At 42.1% G+C, this 22,886-nt stretch overlaps 1 protein-coding gene across 5 annotated transcripts in view; it reads right to left on the reverse strand.

The window, feature by feature from the left end:
- Positions 1–780: 780 nt before the first annotated feature.
- SCMH1 (Scm polycomb group protein homolog 1) overlaps positions 781–22,886 on the reverse strand; it is a 51,459-nt gene continuing 29,353 nt past the window's right edge. For 4 of the 5 annotated variants that reach the window (XM_083173368.1, XM_083173367.1, XM_083173370.1 and 1 more), the window contains 7 exons: positions 22,369–22,495; positions 13,428–13,628; positions 12,803–12,985; positions 12,556–12,684; positions 12,210–12,389; positions 3,454–3,584; positions 781–1,406 (listed from right to left, as the gene is read on the reverse strand). In XM_083173368.1, the coding sequence (XP_083029494.1) occupies positions 1,281–1,406; positions 3,454–3,584; positions 12,210–12,389; positions 12,556–12,684; positions 12,803–12,985; positions 13,428–13,628; positions 22,369–22,495 (1,077 nt within the window). In that variant the 3' untranslated portion in view covers positions 781–1,280. Of the gene's footprint in view, positions 1,407–3,453; positions 3,585–12,209; positions 12,390–12,555; positions 12,685–12,802; positions 12,986–13,427; positions 13,629–22,368; positions 22,496–22,886 lie in introns of those variants that run through there. The other variant, XM_083173371.1, reaches the window with a different exon arrangement.

Below are 22,886 nucleotides of genomic sequence, written 5' to 3' on the forward strand. Positions count from 1 at the left end.
GTTGCCCAGGGAACATCCTAGGCATGCATGGCAACTGAACCAATAACCCAAATACCCATTTTCAAACGGTTCTAGCCAAATATCGATTTGTCACACACCGGGAGTAATATTGTTCCATCTGCTCCTGTGCATCAGCACTTTCCCTTAATAATGCACAATATTAAGCATTATATGGATGTACGGTACATATGGAAAGTGGAAACCCATTATGTGTAATACATATTTGTTTGTATTAATTACCACACCTGTATGGATATAAACCAATACTTCTGCTATAGAGTCCTAAGATTATGTAAAAGTAGATCTATTTGCATCCAGATTGTGCAATAACCCTTATGGTGCGTACACATGTTAAGATATAGTGCACAATCTAGCACACTATCTTGGTAGTTTTGAATAGCAAGCTAGATAGCGCACTATATCTTACCGTGTGTACGCACTATCCGACGTACGATGCGCGCTCCGCCGGTCGTCTGGCAGGGAGTTGCTCGGATGAACATGCAACTCAATCTGGCTAGAAAGCATAAGATAGTATAGTGTAGTACGGCTGTGATGTCATATCGTATATGATATCTTATGCACATTGTACGTTATTTTAAGCACAAATCTTATGCTTTTGACCACTGGGACTTTCCTGGGAAATAGTATACAATATCATACGGAACATAAATCGTACCAGGGGTGCGCGCCTTAAGGGTAATTTCCAAAGCCACAGAGATATTTATCACTTTTTTCCCAAGAGATCCTCAGTGTCATATTATGGATAGGTATGCACAAAGCCAGGGGCAATGGAGCTGGATTTATTATTAATACAATTACATTATAAATTGTAGGCCTTCTATATTTCCCATGTACAAGATTATGTAAAGTAAATTCCGGGCAACTCCAACAAAGCATCAGATTGCAAGCTTTTGTGGCCAATAATTCATTGTGCCTCTTTTATTCTACTATGTACAGCGCTGTGTGCACTGCCAGTGCTATATAAGATAAGAAAAGTATTGTTTGGATTAAATCAGAGCACATTAGGGAGTGGGATAACCTATGTCCCCTCCAAAAACGTAATGCCTTTATTTCCTCTCTTCCAATAATGTGAAATATCGACAAGTTCACAGGATTGGAGTAACATCTCATCAAATAGGAACGGTGATTTAAAACCCCCAGAAAATGGGGTTTGTAGGGCTTTGAGTCATTCCTCTCAGGGTGACTTTTGAAAAGGTTGCTGAGGCAGCAGAGTCCTAGGCACGACCATCTAAAAAGTGTTGCCAGGCAAGAGGTCATGGTCAGAACTTTCCTTGCTTCAATTTATCTATGTGATGAGACAACTTCAGAGCAGGACCCAACTTTAGACCCATGTATTTCATCATGACATCACTTCTCAGCAGGAGCAATGCTTTGCCATCAATTTCCTGAAGAGGAGAAAGAAGAACAGGTGAGAGCATATAGATGGTGTATCTAGAGAACACCAAACAGATGATCAGTTCAGGGTTTGTAGTTGTTTTACTGATTTACAAAGTAACAACATCTAAAGCTGCAAAAAATGTAGAGAAAGGTCATCCCTGGCACAACATTTACACGATAGGAATGGTAAATCAGCTCAAAATGATGGTTATTGGTTATGGACATTTAAAATAATTTATGATAATATAAAAGCCCAGGTCCTGTGTAATACTGCTAGCGCCGGTCATCATCTTATCAATGCAGCTATAATATGACATAACAAGAAAACTGGAAATCTGTATACAAAGTTGTACAATGAAGCAGCCGCAGGTTTTTTCCAACTTACATTGTGCCCGGTCTACATGTCTCAGCCACATACAATATTCAAGTGTCACATATCACATTAATCAGTGCAGTCTCCGGGGTGCGCATCACACTGTGAATAACACATTTTCAGTGTAACTCAGTTATCAGAGTTGCACTGTAACTTTCGGTTTACTTGCGCCATGCATCTTGCACTTCCTAACATTGTGGCTAAATATATGTGGACACATCTGTAGGTAATACACAGATACATGTCTGAAAGCTTAATGAAACTTTAACAGCACAGAAGGAGGAAGGAAAATTCTATTTTTCAGAGGATTCAGTGTACTATGAATCTTTCTCTGCCCTCTCTCAAACAATGTGAACTCGTAGAGCAGGGTGATATTGGGCCTCATTCTGATATGCTTGGTAAGCTGTGAAACGCACAGCTTACCGAGCAGCAGTTGCACCGCCCCGCCGAATCGTCACCTGCACCCGCTGCTGCATCCCCGCACAACCATGCGAGCGGATGTGTTATGAAAACACATCCCTTCACATGTGTCCGCTGCTGCAGAAATCATTCGATGGTCGCTGACTTGGATTTGTAAGCAAAACAAAAAAGCAAACAACTGGGTAAAACCATGGCACACTGCGGCGGGCACACAGAGTTAGATTTGGGTGTGGTGCGTTCAAACTGAAAAATCTAATTGGCAGTATAAAAATAAAGCGGTCACATTTTTGGGTTACATGCAGAAGCAGACAGTATTTACCCTGCACATAAAAAATATAAATGTATTTGCTCCACTTGCAATGTACCATGGTTTGTTCCAGACACAAGGTTACTCCCTTGTTTTACTTTACTTATAAACATAAATCCGGCCCCATAGTTGTAACATAAAGAGTAACAGTGTGGACTCCATCTTTCCAATTGCGAATGCCACTATGTACAGTATTCAGGTGTCATTATGGGGGATAGTGTATATGAAAAATACATTTCCGTAGCACAAAATTGTCTAGTAATCACCAAACAGGAGCTAATTGTGGGACGCATCCCCTTCTACCTTGTTACAAGGTAGAAGGGGAGAGCTTCTAAAGGGTTAAAGTCTGGGATCACTCTAATCAATGTTTTTATTGGGCACCAAATAAGTGACAGCATAGTAAAAGATATAATTTTATAGCAGCCCCTACCAGTGTATATAAAGTAGTACTCGGTCTTACTTGTAGTACTTTGTTATTGGAAAACGAGTCCCACTCATCTACAGCGAAGGGGTTAAGCACATAATGATACTGTAACACTATTTGTGGTGAATGTTTAAATTGAGTCTTGCAATATTAAAGAAAACAAATTTTTGTTTCACGTGAATAGATTATTGACAATATAGACAATGAATGTTGTAAAATGGGATTCAGTATTGAATCCCGGCGGTCGGGATCCCGGCGTTAAGAATCCCGACGCTGGAATCCCGACAGCCGAAATGCCGCCAAGGGGGGGATGTGGATCGCCCCCCCCTTGCGGGCCCGGTGCCTCGCTACGCTCGGCACACTAATTTATTCTCCCTCCAGGGGTGTCGTGGACACCCCAGGAAGGAGAATGTGTCGGCATTTCGGCGGTCGGGATTCCGGCGTCGGGATTCTGAACGCCGGGATTTTAACTGCATCCCGTAAAATGATTTGATGTAGTATGTCACATGGTTAAAAACACACAGAACTCACATGTTTGCGGAAAAGCTCAGCATGTGATCCCAGCTGAGGATCAGCTTCTCTGACAAACTGCATAACATCTTCCATGTTCCATAAGGATGGGTCCCGGGGCCCTTGCCGTCCACTCACATACCGCTCTGACTCTATAGAAGGACAAAAGAAAGGAGACAATGTGACAGTGTTGGACAGGGATTATTGAAGTGGTAGTGGCCCATGTGAATGGATGTGGCCCACCACCATCATGGCTTGGCCAACTATTACAGATAACATTGCACTCTAATTAATACCGCTAGTTATTGCATGATAATGTACCAGATTAATAACCGCAATGACCTGTAAAAATACACCATAGTCTGGAATCTGCCTTCGGGCAGTGGGCCTACCAGGTGTTTCCCTTTATACTTTGGGCAGCATGGATGGTGTAATGGTTAGTATTACTGCCTCACAGGGCCATGGTGGGAATATATTCCATGACCTCAGTGCTAACTGAGCAAGGCTGTTCAATCTGGTGTATTGTCCATTGACTTTAATATGCCCTTAACTTCCTCTACTCAGCTGACTAAATAATTGATGCTGCTCCTGTGATCCTTCTCAGTTGCCTACCTTACTCAGCTCACTGCTTGACAAAAGCCTTGTAGATTTACCTGATCTCTCAACCCTACCCTTTTCATCCCCTACACATACCTGTAGCGTTCATTCTAGCACCTGACATCTTTGAAAGCCCATGCAGTACCTCTACCCTGCCTGGGGTGTCGCTGTCTGCTGTAGTGCTTCTGGCACAGCGTGGTCTGTATATGAACCGACATGTGACAACAGGTGGTATTTCATGGGGTATGGATTATTAGGTCGACACGAGTTACGGTCAACGGGGTCATTAAGTCAATATGGGTAAGGTCGACATTGAAAAAGTCAACATGCTTTTTTTTTTTCTTTTAACTGAAATGTCAACACAGTTAACAAACACTAATACGTAGCACCGTGTCCGCTCGCCATGCTTCGGGCACGGTGTCTCGCTATGCTCGGCACACTATTTTATTCTCCCACCACGCCCTAGTGGATGGTAGGGCATGAAACACCTCCTGTCGGCACATGTCAACATGGAGACCGAAACGTAGCACTGCGTCCCGTTGCATGGTTCGCTACACTCTGCACACTATTGTATATACTCCCACCATGCCCTAGTGCAGGCATGTCCAAACTATGGCCCTCCAGCTGTTGTGAAACTACAAGTCCCATCATGCCTTGCCACAGTTTGCTATTAGGGAATGCCAAAACTATGGCAAGGCATGCTGGGATGTGTAGTTTCACAACAGCTGGAGGGCCATAGTTTGGACATGCCTGCCCTAGTGGATGGTAGGGCATGAAATACCGCCTGTTGACCTAATGACCCTGTCCACCTAAACCATGTCAACCCTTAAGTAATGTCAATCTAAATGCATGTCTACCATCATGCTGGTTTCCCAATGACCATATCCCATTTCATGCCCTACCATCCACTAGGGGCGTGATGGGAGAATAGTGTACCGAGCGTAGCGATGCTACGTTTTAGTGTCCATGTCGACTGTCGGGACAAAAAAAAAAATTTAAAAACTACTTTTTGACTGTTGACCTTCCCCATGTCAACCTAATATGTGTGTCAAGCACACTCTTTGAAGGTTGATGAGAATGAATGTGACGCCCTAAAAGATACCTTGATAAGTGTTTCCCTTGTTTGCATATGTAAGCATACATGTAAGCACAGATACGTACTGTCTACACGAGGTGACCCTTAAATTGAGTAAGAACAAAACACTCTGGGTGCTAGGAAAATTACATATACCTCCCCGGTTCCAGCTAGAATATATATATACATAAATAACCTCTAAAACCATCTTTAAAAACCATTTCTTGCCGGTTCCAGTTACGCAACATTGCTCGCATCAGGCCCTTTCTCTCACAGAGTGCAACTAAGCTGATCATCCACTCGTTGGTCATCGACTACTGTAATGCTCTTCTCACCGGCCTCGCTCAATCCCAACTAGCTCCTCTCCAATCTGTCCTCAATGCTGCAGCCAGGCTTATCTTCCTCTCCCGCCGCTCTAATTCTGCTACTCCCCTTCAACAAAATCTGCACTGGCTTCCATTCCCCTACAGAATCCTCTTCAAACACCTCACACTCACATACAGGGCTATCTCTAATTCCATTGCTCCATATATCTCTAACCTCATCTCCATTCATAAACCCTCCCGCCCTCTACGGTCGGCTGACGACTGTCGTCTCTCCTCCACCCTGATCACTGCTTCCCATGCTAGAGTACAGGACTTTGCCCGTGCTGCACCCCTTCAGTGGAACGCACTCCCTCGCTCCATTAGACTCTCCCCGACCTTGCAAAGCTTCAAACGGGCACTGAAAACTCACCTATTCATCAAAGCGTACCCTTCCACTGCATAAACCAGCTGGTTCTCCGACCCCTTGCCTGTTTACATCCTGCTATCTAACCACCACCCCCTCGCTTGCACCTCTTGTAATCTGTCTGTCTCCCCTTCCTACTAGATTGTAAGCTCCTCCGAGTAGGGCCCTCTTCCCTCCTGTTGTCAAAGCCCACTTCTCTTCACATTTCACTCACAGCTCTCCTATACTCCAACACTCAGTGACCACCTTTGTCCGCATACTCCTCTCCATCATTGGCCTCTAGCCTCTAGTTGTATGTTGATTGAGTCCTCACTACTTATATTTAAGCTGTAATGTGTATTGAACTGTGGCGCTCTTTATTTGTACTGTATTTTTGTTATTTATTCAATGTTATGCCAAGTTTTGTCTCCCTGTATTGTTCCTTTGTACGGCGCTGAGAAACACTTGTGGCGCCTTATAAATAAAATTATAATAATAATTATAATAATTTCTTTTCATGACCTTGATGAACCACGCCCTTGATTGAATATTGGGAGCCCTATCTGTTAAACCCCCTTTCTTGGATGGACATGAGTAACGTGCAAGAAAGAGTATGATGTCCTAAAAGATACCTTGATAGGTGTATCCCCCGATATACATATGTAAGCATACATGTGAGCGCACTCTTCAATTGACTACACGAGGTGATCCTTAAAACGATTAAAGAAGACACCCGGGTTTATAGAAGGATCCCGTATATTTCCCAAATTCCAGCTTGAATACATGTAACATTTCAGAGAGTGAGACCATTTTTTTGTTTGAATCTTCTCTTTCCATGGTCCTGATTCCATATTTCGAATGAACATTGTGAACTCTTGCTTTTGTACTTGCCTTTGATGGACATGAATATGCTACGAGGAGATGGTATGGTTTCCTTTTGAATTAATACAATAATCGATCCCACTTGAGGGGCGCTACACTAAAAACCTTTTTTACTGTATAATATGTGTGTCGACCTTCAGAAATGTCGACCTAGTTGCTGTCTATCCAATGATCCCATTCCATGGAGGGGTGAATGTAATACGGTGGAAGAAGCTTGAGGTGTGGGCGTTTGGCCTTGAAAATGATTTGCTGCCTTAAAAATAAGACCATACTCTGACAAACTCCTGCATTACCCGGTTCTCTCTCACTGTTACCCCATTGTCTCTGACTTATACCATACACTGGGTTCCCCTTGTAACTTTCAAACAGCATCACTGTACTTTTATTATATGATACACTTAGTGCCATCTAGTGGATTCTATTCAATCTTACTTCTTGTATTTTTCTGAACACGTCTCTAGCCTAAACACATGCTTCATCAGGTAGCTGTGTCCTGGAAACTAATACCTGTATCGTAACATTACTGACAATTACTACTGTACAAATATAACTCTGCAGATTGCTTGCATTACATTAAACCAATGGGCTCTTTCTATCATACTTTTAGCCCAGAAGTATCTATTTAAAATATCATAGCCACAATTTACGGTCCTGCAACTATTTATTGTATATATGTCACCTGTCCTCTATTGCCCATAGTTTTCTATTAATTGATTTTCACTCTTATACTGCTTCCAATTATTTGTCAGTCTGTTTGAGCAGTCACTGCTTCTATCTTTTAGTGTTATGGATTTCTCTGGAAAATAGGGAATAAATCCTGATCCTTCGAAGCTTCTGTTGATACTTAATCCAGAAACATTCAGTTGTTGAAGGACAAGGTGGATGATCTGGACAAATGCCCAAAAGAACAATCTACGATTTGAGGGAAATAAGATCAAGCGTAAACTGTGTTTCAGTTTATATATGTCTACGGTCATGGGCATCCAGGTACCTGGCATTGGGCAGTATTCAATGCTCCCGATTCACCGCGTCTTTAGGTGAATCGTGCGGTTTGCACGATCTACGGTGAATCTTTTTCACTGGAAATGTGATTCACCCTGTTCAATGTTCACTGTTCGCCAAAAGCGAACACTGGCCAGTTCTCTGCTTCATGCTTGCTGCAATTTGCTGGTGTATTTCAATGGGGTTTTCACTGTGATTCGCCAATAGTGTATTCAATGCTAGGATGGAGAACTTCTTTCAGCATGATTTTTGCCATGATTCACTGTTTGCATTAGACATTTTGGTACTTATGTAATATCTGGGCTCCCGTTTTTCTTATGAGACCGCGTGCGCTCGCCACACTATATAAAATCAACTCCATGCGTAGTTGGATAGTAGGGGTATGAAAAAATGGGGTGCATTTAACATGGGAGCCCAGATAATACGTAAGTACCGACATTTTTTTTAAGGTGAACTGGAAAGTGATATTTTAAAATAAAGGTGGTTTTTTTGGGTGTAAAAAAAAAAAAATCAGTCATTTTATTATGTGAAGCGGCATGCTATATGGATTCTTGTGCTTGCAGCACATGAATATATTTGGGTGAGATTTAATAGGATGAGAGATTCAGAAAGAGAGAGATTTGGGAAGAAATCTCCAGTTTTTTTAAAGCGGCAATCATTTACACTGCAAAACCGGTTTGATTTTGCAGTGTAAATGATTGCCGCTTTAAAAAAACGAGAATTCTTACCAAATCTCTCACTTTCTGAATCTCTCATCCTATTAAATTTCACCCATAATTTAAAAAAAAAAATATTTGTTACACATTACACCAGCAGGGGGAGGGGAGGTGCTCATTACATATTTTCACTGCACACTGGTCCCGCTCATTACATATGCATAAGTGGGACCAGTGCAGCGGCTCCCTCCACGCGTCGCCTGCCAGCTCTCCCAGGGGGCAGCTTCTGATGCCTGTGTCCCCGGGAGCCCTCCTTCTCCTCCACACATTCCGGCGCAGGCAGGGAGGCTTTCATCTCCTGCCTTCCGCCATCCCCCAGCTCCCTGCGGCAAAATAAAAATAGCAGTCAGGGGCAGCAAGCCCCTGAGGCGTTAAATAGAGTGAGAGGGAGTGCTGGAGCATCTCCAGCCCTCCGGAACCCTGCGATTGTGCAGCGAATCCTAAACAGAATTCGCTGCACATAGCGATAATTAGCAATGAATACTGGCCATTGAGTGTACACAAAAACTTGAATATTTTTCAGATGCCCATTGCCATCTACATGAGCACATAATTCGCTTTGTCCTCTTGTACTCTGCCAAAGTTGTTTAAAAATGGCTGCAGACTCTTTTTTTAATGACCTGGTAGGGACCCCATTCCAACTTATTGCCCAACCCGCATAAAGCCTGTTAGTGTTAACTCTCCTTACTAAGCTAAAGTCTACCTGTTGTGTCCACCCTGTTCTTGGTTTTCAAGAAAATGTATAGAAAAAGTGGTACTTATGTAATATCTGGGCTCCCGTTTTTCTTATGAGACCGCGTCCGCTCGCCACACTATATAAAATCAACTCCATGCGTAGTTGGATAGTAGGGGTATGAAAAAATGGGGTGCATTTAACATGGGTGCCCAGATAATACATAAGTACCAAAAAAGTGGTTTGAAGTTTGGTAGCAACATTTTGCTATTTATTATTGTAGTACATTCATGGTTGTTTTTATTGGTTGCATTTGCGCCGTATAAATGTTTATTTTTGAAATGTTACAATGGGGTGTACATGGCTCATATTACTGAGAAATGTATCCACAACTTTAATAGGCCCTACACACATGGCGATGTGTGTAGGGTGACCTAGCTAATCTAGGTTGGGCACTACTGCGGTGCAGTGACTAAGCACATAGAGCTGACAGCCCACATACAGCACGAGCTGTCAGCTCTGTGTGCTGAGCGAACTGACAGCGCCAGTGATCTCTGGTGGAGAACACTGGCGACCAGCGAGCTTGATGGACACTGTGCATCAATATCGGCCAGTGACGCGCGGGGGTGCTCATTGCTGTCACTACAGCCCCTACACACACCGATGTAGGGGCATTTTCTAAGCGACTTTGCCAAACTAAGCAAAGTCGGTTCGAAAATCCCGTAATATCAGCATACAATGGATAACTAAACTCTAATGTTTCTCTCGATGCAATGCCCTCAGTAATAAATATGGCAACATAAGCATATCTTCAAAATCACACTCCAAATGTCTGGTGTCTTCATCCTTTTTTAAAACCATCTGGCAGTCTATGGTGTTTCGCACATTACTTGTCTCATTCAAAAAGACTTCCAAGTCTGCCTGCATAGCTTATGGGTGGATTACTTATTCAATATCACTGAACAGTTGCACGGCGTAGTTCTTTTTTGGAAAACCTTGTAGGTGGTAATATGGAATTAGAAAATCACAAAAGGATTGGTAACAGCCTGCGCTCACACGGAACAGCTGCTAGAGAATCACACTAATTAGGGCTACCAAACCCAAAATTACATGCAATACACAACAAGGAGTGGATCCCCACAGCGCTATTCACAGGATTTTTCTCAGTAATTTTTCTTATTCAGCCATTCACATCCAAGGTATTCAGGCCACAAGGGAAAGAGAATTTTCTTGGTTACCATCAACATGTATTAATGTATTATTGAATGGTCAACCACCACTACGACTCACCTAGACTGGCTAGGAGAGGTGCACATCAAGGTTTCTTTTATACGGTCATCAAATTAGGCACATATGGAGAAAAACTCACCTAGGGTCAATGCCCTATGTACATCCAAAGGTTTCTTTTTCTAGAATGAAGTACACACTGGGACACTTGCAGCTCCTCCAAGGTAAAAAGTTCACAATTTATTGATAAAACAGGAGACTGCACATCACCAATACAGCCACGTCCTAATCCCTCACCTGGAATGGGGGCTAGTCAGGGGCAGTAAGTCCACAGATGTTACAGGGAATGGTGGTCAGAGTCCTGAATAAAATCCATTAAGAACACCAACGCGTTTCAGACTGTATCAGTTCTTCCTCAGGGTGTAGTGAACTTTTTACCTTGGAGGAGCTGCAAGTGTACCGGTGTGTACTTCATTCTAGAAAAAGAAACCTTTGGATGTACATAGGGCATTGACCCTAGGTGAGTTTTTCTCCATATGTGCCTAATTTGATGACCGTATAAAAGAAACCTTGATGTGCACCTCTCCTAGCCAGTCTAGGTGAGTCGTAGTGGTGGTTGACCATTCAATAATACATTAATACATGTTGATGGTAACCAAGAAAATTCTCTTTTTTTCCCTTGTGGCCTGAATACCTTGGATGTGAATGGCTGAATAAGAAAAATTACTGGTAATAAGGAATTTAATCTGACACCTTTCCACTGCACATTGGTCTAACTAGCTAGATTGATTGCTAATGTTTTCCCCTCCTCCCTGCGGGTATGGATCGTTAGGTCGACACTGAAAAGTCAACAGGGTCCTTACTTCGACACTTTTTTATTATTTTTTTTTACTACGTCTACAGCAGCTCCTTGCTCGCACTGCACTATTGTATTGTCCCTCCATACCCTAGTTGGTGGTAGGGCATGAACTACCGCCTGTTCTGGAACCACAGTGAAAAAACAAACAAACAAACAAAAAAACAGTGTCCGCTTTCTGGATTGTCTTCCACCGGTCGACCTAAGGACCCTGTCGATCTTCTGCCTGTCTACCTTTCTTGTGCCGACCTAATGACTGCATCACTTCCCTGCAAGGCTATTCCTACACACACACACACACACACACACACACACACACACACAAGTCTACAGTGTCAGTGACAGCCAATGGGTTGATAAGCAGCACAAATTGAGCCTTCTTATTGCTCAGGAACAACAAACCATCCCATTACTTCTAGAGCAGTTTGTGGTCACTGCTCTGTGGGAAAATACTCAGTCTGATTCAGTGCTTGGCTGAGAGGGCAGGGATGGGGTGTCAGTCCTGGCTTTCTGTAGCACCAAGATTTTTTGATGAAACGGTCAGACACAGGGCCAGGCCAAGGAAAGTGCAGGGACAGCAGCAAACAATACCCACAGCCACAGTCAGCATAAAGTAGAATAACAATGTCTCTTCCAGAGACATACTCAATTTAAGTATTAGGCTGTCTGAGCAGTGCCCCGGGTACCCTCTGCCTAATGGTAGCGCTAGGCCTGGATAATAAATGTAAAAATAAGATATTTCTAGAGGCAAAGGGGAAACATGTTTCATTTATAATACATTACTTTGCTCACTATGCAGTTTAATAAATAAAACAAAAACACAATCTGTATCTATTTGGCTTTCTAATGACCCCAGAGTATAATGTTACGCAAACTGTCCCAGTTTGGCTCAGAATCCTTTTCTAAATGTAAACTTCTACCGCTGAGATTAAACCTTTCCATCGTATACACATCAAAACACCGTTATGACAGATTCACTATCATTACTATGACACATTGTTCTAAGCTATATATATTTATTAGACTTTCTGTTAAACTCACCACCAGAGCTCAGCCTCCGCACTGTTCCGGAGAGGCTAGTCATCTGATGAAGGCTCCGATATGCAGGAGAACGATATTCCCTGGAGACTCTACATGTGTTGGGGCTACTTGGAGAGTCTGCAGGACCCAGGCGCTGCTCCATTGATGCCGGGAGGCCAGCATCTAGCAGGAACGTTTCTCCTGTAGCGATTCAGAGAAGAAAAAACAAACCATGGTTGTAAAAGTTATTACATAATCTATTGTGTATTTATATAGTGCCTTTGTCTAGCAAGTTACCGTTTTTTTAATTCATTCAGGTATAAAGAATGTTAATGAATATGAAAACAGAGCAGTGTCCTGAGCTCACCTTCTGATGCATGACAATCATTCTTTGGTACTTTGGGACATAAGGGAGCATTGTATGGAGGTATTTCACTTGTGTATCTCTTGGATCCTCTTCCTGGGCCATGGAGGCTGCCCTCAGAGTTACACCTATCTGCGGGGGAAAAGCCCCCAAGAAAACCAGTGTCATTGGTACTCTATTGAAATACAGTATTTATGCTAAAGACCTCTTCTTGATGTGTGTAGGAGAAAGTACTGTGCTTTATTCTTACCCGTCAAATACCGGTCATTCTCATATGACCCTGCCTGCTGCACAGGATTCTGGGTGAAGGGCTGGTTTCCAAATAAGTGATCACTACGCAGATTCCGACAAAGCTTCTCCAGAAAACGAAGGACATAACCAATACTGTTCACTGCTGGAAGGTTCAGTGTATGCTGTTCCCTCTCAAATACGGCTACAAGAAATAGTGATATTCATTAAACTCTGGAGCCAGAACTATGAAAGAAAGCAGGTATAAACCATTAAAAGGAAAGATAAAACCAAGCTTAGAGTGTTCAATCAAATTGCTTTGCCCAGAAAGTTCCAGGGGAGTTTAACCTAATCAAAAGCAAGCATTGCCAATGGTGATTAGGGCATGCATTAGGAAAATCTGTTAATGCACTTGCCACAGTTGTAATTTCCCTTACAACAGATTGACTTAGAGCAAGTGACAGATACATCAGTCATTATAAAGTGCAATATAAATTTGTGCCCAAAGGAGTTTATGTCTCATAATTAAAATAATAAATAAGTTGTAAGAGAACAACAAATTGTATTAGCAGAGGGACCCTGGGTAGTGCACTAGGAATATATTGAGAAATGTATGGGATAAAGAAAAAATCTCTCAGCACTCTCACCTGATATAATTTCCCCACCATGGCCCTGCTTTAAGAAGCCAAAGACTGTTTTTTGGTGGTAAGCGCAGTCTATGCAGGCTTGAACTGCTTGTTGGAGAACTACAGATGCCTGTGCTGGTCCAAAATGGTCTGGAAGATGCTGAACCTTCTTTCGGTCAAGGTGAGGGCCAGAATCTCCATTCTTGTTCAGGTAAATGCAAACTAAAAGACAAAAATGTACAAGTAGAACGTACAGTATAAATGTACAAACAGTATTTTTAATAGGTCTACTTAAGTGATACCTGTGCAGTGTCTCCTGACTAATGTGCTACAATGTGTGTCCAGTTGTACCACAAGAATATATAGGCAACAATATAAAAGGTTTAACAAGGAAAACAAAAAGGAAAAGAAACTCGGGTGGGGTGCACTCTTAATATCTTAATCACAAAAGTTGTTCAATAAAGATATAATTTTTAAATTTCTGATTTTTTAGTGTGTATTTTTTAATATATTTGCTGAGTGTTTTAAGTTAGTAACCAAAGTTACTGGTTTATTTTGCAATGAATCTATTCGGCGATTTATTGACTTGATGCAGGATTATCAAATTGGTGTGCGTAAATGCCCATATATATACACAAAATATGAGGGCTGACCGTCATATATCCTTAATGCCTTTAACCAAGAGGCAGTGTCAGTGTGATCTCAATTGATTTTGAGATAAGGATTATAATCATTGGTCAGCGTAACTCAAAATTTTCAAAAATAGAAAAATAATAATGACATCAGCACACACCAAAAAATTATTGTTATTATCAAAATATTATTGGCATATATGCAGTGTTTTGCTTTTTATTCTCAGAAAGCTCCCTTGACTAACATTTAATACAATTATTGGTACCTTTTGCACTACGTAAAGACTGGCTGCAGATCAAATTATGTGACAGACCTGCTGTCACACATTATAACAAATTTTATCAAATTTTATATTTGGTGAGCAGAATGGGGTTTAACAAATTAATTGCCCTAGCCAAAATGAAAGTGGCAGTTTTTATAAAGAGGTTTATAAGATCAAAGACCTATGCCTCACACGTTTGCAATAATTAGTAACTTTCCACTCTATTGTAAAATAGCTACAAATCAACCTATGTGGCAGACCTGTTATACATAGTAGCAGATTTTAGTAGCTTAATTAACCCAGCTGAGGTGATAGTAGCAATTTATAGAGGACTAGTAAGTTTGTAAGATGTCAATCACTGGTGCACCTTTACCTCACAAATTGTCTCACACACACCCCATATGCTCAAATAGATGCAGCACACTCCCATGCAAAAAAACAAAAGCCAAAACCAAAAGTCACTCCATATGTACAGGTTCAATTCAATAGACAACCCTAATGTAATCAGATAAAATTCACCAGCTCTGAAGCTAAACTGCGCAAAGAAACAAGACAGTGCCCAGGTTATACACTCTGGTCCTTAATTATAGCGCATGCAGATGATTATAATTGTACACTGAATTATTCTAAGTGCCAGGACGTGCCCTACTCGGTGCCCAGCATAAAGCTATATATGTGCACGTATGCTGACACTATTAAATGTTTGTGAAATCCCCGCAGCTATAGCGCTCAGAAGCAGGGAAGGAGAACAGGGTGTAATTAAAATAGCAAACCGTTAATTAACTGTCACAAATATTAGCCATATCATAATTAAATGCGCCCAACAATCAACGGGATCAAGTTTACATTAAAGGGAGAAAAAGCAGGTATCACACACATATGCCATAAATAGTTAAATAAGTGAATCGAAGGACCGCTGTCCTGTGTCAGGAGACCAGCCGGCTAGCCGGCGTAGTGGTGCTCCACACGGAAAGGGTCCCTCGTTACCAGTCCTGCGATCAGTGAGGTCTCCTGGAGCCGTAAATGGGTCCTCTGAATTTTCATGCAGGAGAACGCTCAAGCGGTCACGTGTGCCCACGTGACCGAATCTGTGACGCGCGTTTCGCCGGAGCTTGATCACACAGGCAGCGTATCTCAGCTGCTCTGTAGTAGATCTTTATACTGGTGCCTAACCAATCAGATATCGTATTGCTGCTGCATTGCTTGTGATTGACATGCCACCATGCTATTTACAAGTGCGTATCAATTCATACTTATATCATTTTTAAATATCTGCTCAATTGATTGGTGTGCTACCATACTGTTTACAAGTACATATAAATTCATGCTTAAAATATCTGCTCAATTAAAGGTACATACCCTTTCAGAGAAAACGTGAAAAACTTTTTGTTAATTTTTATTTTATATGTTTTTTTGGGGTGTTTTTATTTTTTATATTATTGTTTTTAGTTTTTTACTTATTATCCTAATTGTTGCATGATCATGCCTACGCCTGAGTGCCCTGCCCATGTAGAATTCTTTATACTACATATCATTAATTTATTTATGATTTTGGAGAGCTCATGACCCTATCCATACGGGTATGCACTTTTGCTGATTATACTTTTGATTATTAGTGTTTTTCGATTATTGGTATTTTTTCATATATATTATATTTGTATTCTCTTTCAAATTCAACAGATTTTTTTGTTGTTATTTATTCTATTTAATTGTGAAGGTGCTAATGCGCACCCTGCCCGCATCTTTGGTGACCACCCTTCCTACTGATGCTACTGCACCAGCAATCCTGAACCCTTATGTATCCATTATGGTGATTGTGTGTGATATAAAGAGTAAGTGATAAGAGACAACCTTCAATGTTGTCAGGTGTGTAATAATAGAAATATTAAGGTGCCTGTTGGCACTGAAAGGGAAAATTATTATAAAAAATAAATTTGTGGTGAGTGAAAAAGTGAAAAACCGGTGACAAAATGCAATAAAAATACCAATCTAGTGCTAATTCATAAATACAGTGAAGGGAAAAGAAGAGAAGAAAAAGGAAAAGGTAAAAGGAAAAGAAGAGGAATAAAAGAAAAAAAGAAAGGAAAAATGACTGGGGGAAGGAAGGTTTTTAAAGGGAGAAAGAGGGAAAGAGGAGAGGGGGGGGGGGGGGGAAGGGGAAAGGAAAAAATGAAATTAATAAATATTCATCTATACTAGTGCTTTTTGGGTCAGTGGGTGGAGATGATAATAGAGGGGTCTCTGAAAGGAGATGATTTTGCACGTGGTGCATGCCTCTCTGTAGTATTAGTATATAACTACATTGGGTGGGCTCTTGTATGGCGTTAGTTTATAACATGGAAATACAACTTTGTTATTTAGTGATTAAGTCGAGATTCCCTGAATTTAGAGATCTTGCCTTCTTAATTCTGATTTGATTTATATTCTGGAGGATACCAAGAGTAAAATAAAGAATATATTGCAGATGAGGACCCGTGAGATAAATTGTGCTCTATGGGATTCTAATTCGTTTGCATTGTAAGGGAACCCAAAGATAAGATTAGAAAGAATAAATTGTAGATCAGATGGGCTTATGAGAGGAATACTCCATAATTAATGTATTCATTCATCCCGGTGGGATTTAGTGTCCCCAACTCAAATGTCCACTGACTTTCCTTTTTGAGTAGGGCTTGCGTGAGGTCACCACCTCTAATACCAAGACCGATTTTCTCCAATCCACAGACTTGAAAATCTTTGAGTGAGCTGTCATGCTTGGTCACAAAATGTCTTGCGACCGATGTTATCTTTTTGTGGTTTCTCAAATCCGTTGTCCCATTCCGGATGGTCCCTACATGTTCTAGGACCCTTTGTTTGAGAGGACGTGTCGTCATGCCGACATATCTTTGTCCACAGCCACAAAATATACAATATACTACACCCTCTGTTTTGCAGTTGATGTAGTCATGTAGTTGAATAGCTTTGCCAAATCTGTCTGTGATGTTGTCACGTGTTGTCATAAATTGGCATGCTTTACACTGTCCACATGGGTAAGTGCCTATTATGCGATTTTGTGGTGGCGCAGTTCTTCTAAAGTGGCTATTTACCAAGCGATCTTTCAAATTCTTGGCTCTACGCCAACTCATGGACACTTTGGGACCCAGTTTTTGTGCCAATGTCGGGTCTAACAGAAGAGTGGACCAATGTCTCTGTATTATGTCCTTGATGGTCCGCCACTCTTGACAAAAATCACCTACAAAACGTATAGTTGAATCTTTGGCTTTTTTGTTGTTTTTAGAAAAAATTAAAGCTTCTCGATCCAATTTCATGGCATTTCTCATGGCTTTTTTAGTAGAGGTGTGACTATAGCCCCGCTCACGAAGTCGATGGATGAGTTCTTTACTTTGTGCTTTAAATTGTTGTTCCCCCGAACAGTTTCTTCTTAGTGGCAAGAACTCCCCCTTGGGGATGTTCTCGACTGTAGGAGGGAAGTGTGCACTGGTCTGATGTAATAAGGTATTGGTGGCAGTGTCTTTTCTATAAAGTTGAGTTGCTATTTTGTTGTTGTTGTCGTCTCTATATATCTTTAGATCTAAAAATGCCAGTTCTTGTTGGCTGATGGTATGGGTCAGACGGAGATTGAATTTATTGATGTTAAGTTTTTGTATGAAGCTGAGGAGCAGTGTTTCATCGCCTTCCCATATTAGAAAAATGTCGTCGATGTACCTCAGCCACATCGCGACATGTGAGGTATATAACTCATTCTCCTCACTGAAGACTGTCTCTTGCTCCCATTGGCCCAAAAATATATTGGCATAGGTGGGGGCACAAGCCGCCCCCATAGCTGTGCCCCTTACCTGTAGATAGAAACGGTCGTTGAATGTGAAGATATTATGATACAGGATAAATTGTAGCAATTTGATCAGAAACTGTTGGAATGGTTCCTGTTTAACTGTATCCATAAAATATCTGACCGCCTCTATGCCCTGATCGTGATTTATAGAGGTATAAAGGGCTTCTACATCCAGTGAAACCAGAAAATGATTGTCTTCCAAGGTAATGTCATGGAGTCGTCGCAGGACATCTGATGTGTCCTGCACAAAAGAAGGCAGATTGAGGACAAAGTGTCTAAGATGAAGATCGAGGAATGTGCAGGCCTTTTCTGTGAGGCCGCCATTACCCGAAACAATCGGCCTTCCTGGAGGGTCTTCAATTCTTTTGTGCACCTTCGGCAACATGTAGAAGGTAGGCATGACCGGGTTGTGGCATTGTAGGTATTGATGTTCTTTAGCCGTGATGGTTCCCTCTGACTTGGCCACGTCAAGGATTCTGTGATATTGCAGCTTATAGTTCTCCATAGGGCTAAACAAGGTAGATCTATAGCACTCTGCATCATTCAATTGACGATGGGCCTCTTTCAGGTATTTGTCCTTACACCACAACACGACATTACCGCCCTTGTCACTTGGTTTGACCAAGACATCTTGCCAGTCACGTATTTCTTTGATGGCCTTACGTTCTTGTGCACTGATGTTAGATTTAATAAAATGACGATGTTGATTGCAATGAAGACGATCAAGGTCAGAAGAGACAGACTTCATGAATACTTGGATTTCTGGACTACTGGTGTCATTCGGGAAGAAGGTCGATTTTGGTTGTACTTGTGGTCTACTGGTACTCGGAGTGGGTAATTGGGGGCTGGATGCCACCCCTGTATCTAATTCCTCCAGTGCCAGTAGTGCTTCTTGTTCTTGTTCATTCATTCCCAAAGATAGTGGGGGTTGTTCCACCTCTGTATCTGTTTTCTTAAATATTTTGGTTAACATCAATTTTCTGCAAAACAACTTTAAATCACGTTCCCACTTGAATCTCTCAAAATGTTGTGACGGGGAAAAGGACAGTCCTTTCTCAAGAATGTCCCTTTGAGTTTCATTCAACTCATGTGTTGAGAGATTGATCACTTTTAATTTTTGGATATCTGAATTAGGAGATCATCAGGTCAGCTGGACCACTCTGGTTTGTATTCATTAAGGAGAGGGTGGGAGTGGTCACTTGTGGGGTCAGCGTCTCCGTGTTGTCCTGACAGGATAGCGCTGCTGAGGTGTCGCATCCCATAATTGCTGCCCTCTTAGATCTTCCACTGCCGCGCCTCGTCTGCCTCTTCCCCGTTTTGGCTTTGCTCTTCCGGCCTGGTTGTCGCCTAAAAAACGCTGATTATAAGATGACCCTCCTCTCTGGTACCTTTCCCCTTGCTGTTCTCTTTCGGGGTCGCTGCTCTCACCAACTGTGGTATCTAATTCAGAGGAGGAATACTGCTCATGTGTTTTGTTCCTAAACGGGGTTCTTGGTCTGCTGTTCCATTTAAATATCCTGCCTGATGAAAAGTCTTTCATATCTCTTGCAAACTTGTTTTTTTTACGGTCTATAATTGTCTGCTCATAATTCTTCAGATCTTCCTTGTTTCTCTCAAAACACTTTTGAAATTGGCTGTCCTTTTCCCACAACTCAAGTTTCTTGCTCACTTTCTCCAAATCCCTCTCACTCTCCTCCAATACAAGATTATCATGTTTTACCAGGATCTGGAGTAATTCCATCGAGCATTTGAGCAGGGAATTCTCCCATTCTTTTTTAAGACTATCACTCATAAGCTCAAATGCAGGGAAGACTCGTGGGCGGAGCCCTCTGGGTACAATTTTATTTTTTATGTAATTTTCTAGCGTTGTTAAATCCCATGAGGTCCTGGTCTGTTTCTGCAAAATAGATTTCAACTTAAAGAAATCATTCTCCCAACTAGCATGTGGGTCACTAGTCTGAATTTCACTCGGAAAAATCTCCTCCAGATTTTCCGTCGTTTTTCTCCGGGTGGTCAATTCTTGCCTCAAATTGAAACTCATTTTGCCTGATACTGTTAGTTTGAATCAATTACCCAGCAATATAATCGTAGAAAGGCCTGTTATCTCAAGAGAGAGAGAGATATCAATGGCAATTCTAGTGTCCCCTGTTACTGTGCTAGGTGTCCCTCAAGAAAGCTGGTGTTCCAGCCACTAGATACTAACTGCAAGAAAGAGGTAGAGGGAGGTCTGCACTAGATAGGGTTAAATAATTCAAGTGGGATACAGATATGGATAATGGATTAAAGATAAAACTGACTAAATCAAGAAATAATTTCTAAGGTTATCTGACCATTACAATAATCAGACTAAGGCTGCTGCCATAAGTCTGTGTGTAATGATAACCTTAGAAATTATTTCTTGATTTAGTCAGTTTTATCTTTAATCCATTATCCATATCTGTATCCCACTTGAATTATTTAACCCTATCTAGTGCAGACCTCCCTCTACCTCTTTCTTGCAAACAATATAAAAGGTGTCTATATCAAATTATTTTTATTGGGAATCTAACAATTTAGTTATAACTTGCAGAATACCATTACTACAGAAAATAATACACTACATTTGTATTCTACTGTAAACAACACCACTAGAAACCCCATAAGGAGTAAAATGGCCAGCTCCTCTGCCTTTATCCGTACAGTCTAGTTTACAATGTAAAATCCTGGGGATGACCGTTGTTGCCACCAATACAATAATATGGGGAGTTTGGTGATTCTCCAAACCAATAAAGCCCATGCCAGAAATTCTCACATGGCCTTTTATAATAATAATAATAATAATAAGGTACTTGTTTCCTAGCACGGCCACACCGATTAAGATCGGGGTGATCGTGCTGAAAAAAATCGGGTCGATCGCATCGCATGCGATTTGGTCGCATGCGATGCGATCGACGCGACCGACCGATTTTTCACCCGATTTTTTCATTAAATCCAATGTAAATTGGGTCCCTGGGACCCAATTTTACATTGGATTGAATGAAAAAAATTCCCAACCCCCCCAAATTCAAGCGCGTAAACCCCACCCCACGATAGACGGCAACCCGAAGCGTGGCGAGCGCAGCGAGCCCGCGAGGGGCGGCGGTACGCGTCCTCCGACCTTTTCATGCCCTACTATCCACTAGGGCGTGGAGTGAGAATAGAATAGTGTGGCGAGCGCAGCGAGCCACCGCGCCCGAAGCGTGGCGAGCGCAGCGAGCCCCGCGAGGGGACGCGGATACCTTCACAGGTAAACGCGTCCCTTCGCGGGCTTCACAGCTGTCCGCGTCGCCACGGACACCTGTGAAGCCCGCGAAGGGACGCGTATAACTGTGAAGATATCCGCTGCGCTCGCCACGCTTCGGGCTCGGTGGCTCGCTGCGCTCGCCACACTATTCTATTCTCACTCCACGCCCTAGTGGATAGTAGAGCATGAAAAGGTCGGAGGACGCGTACCGCCGCCCCTCGCGGGCTCGCTGCGCTCGCCACGCTTCGGGTTGGCGTGTATCGTGGGGCGACGACGGGGACATTTATAATGTGAAATGGGTCATATTGACCCATTTCACATTTTTTGACATTTTTACACCATTTCAATGTTAAATTTTTTTTTAACATTGAATCCTATGCAAAAATCGGGTGCATCGCGTCGCATCGCGTCGGGACCAATGTTAATGGTCCCGACCGACGCGATGCCCCCGATATTTTAACTTCCCGACAAGATTTCAATGTTAAAATTTTTTTTAACATTGAAGTCAATGGAAATATCGGGGGCATCGCGTCGGTCGCGTCGGGACCAATGTTAATGGTCCCGACCGACGCGATGCACCCGATTTTTGTTTCCTAGCCGGCAAAATGGACCTGATTTCAAAAGAAATCGGGTCCATCGGGGTAATCGTGTCCCTTAATTAAGGGACACGATTACTTAAGATTGTGGCCGTGCTAGGAAACAAGTACCAATAATAATTTTATTTATATAGTGCTCTTTCTCCAATAGGACTCAAGGCGCTCAACAGATAGAATGAATGTAATACAGTACAGAAACAATGAAGTACAGAAAAGCTTTTCATGATACTTTAAGGGATTATTACAATGTACCAGTCACTTACTGATATATTTGTAGTAGAAGGGAATGGGGTAAGGTGGTGAAAGCTTGTCCATTTACATTAATAACCAGTATTAATCATCAATGCGATCTGTGTGAATATAGGATTATGCCAACCTACCTGTGGGAGCCTGCATAGCAGCACATGGAATGGTGGCAGCATCCTGGGGTACAGTGCTGGTGTCTGGCTCCGGGGTACTGTTTGTGGGAGACGTAGGAACCTGATTCAGCAAAAGTCGTGGCTTTCTCTACAAAAAGAAATATGTAAAATGAGCTGTGATGGAAAAATAGGTCCATTATATTTTACAATATGTCAAGGAAAATATATATTTTTTTGCCAATACATATTTATAAAGGTATGCAGTCAGTGGATAGACAGTGGACCTTATTCAGGTCCGTGCGTATAGACCCCTTCGTTCGCAAGGGGTCAGATGTTTTGCATCTGCACATGCGCAGGGTCATTTGTGCACATATGCAGACGCTGGGTGCGTGCACCCACGATGAACAAACAGTTCGCTGGGTGCACGCATCCATCCTTGGGGGCGGAGGGCATGTGGCAGACCATTAGCATATGGGAATGCCCAGCGTTTCATGGGAGTTACCCTCAATGTTACTAGGTCAACCACTAATGGTCCATGG

The sequence above is a fragment of the Crinia signifera genome, chromosome 2 (genome assembly GCF_055691185.1).
Source record: "Crinia signifera chromosome 2, ASM5569118v1, whole genome shotgun sequence".
Lineage (NCBI taxonomy): Eukaryota > Metazoa > Chordata > Amphibia > Anura > Myobatrachidae > Crinia > Crinia signifera.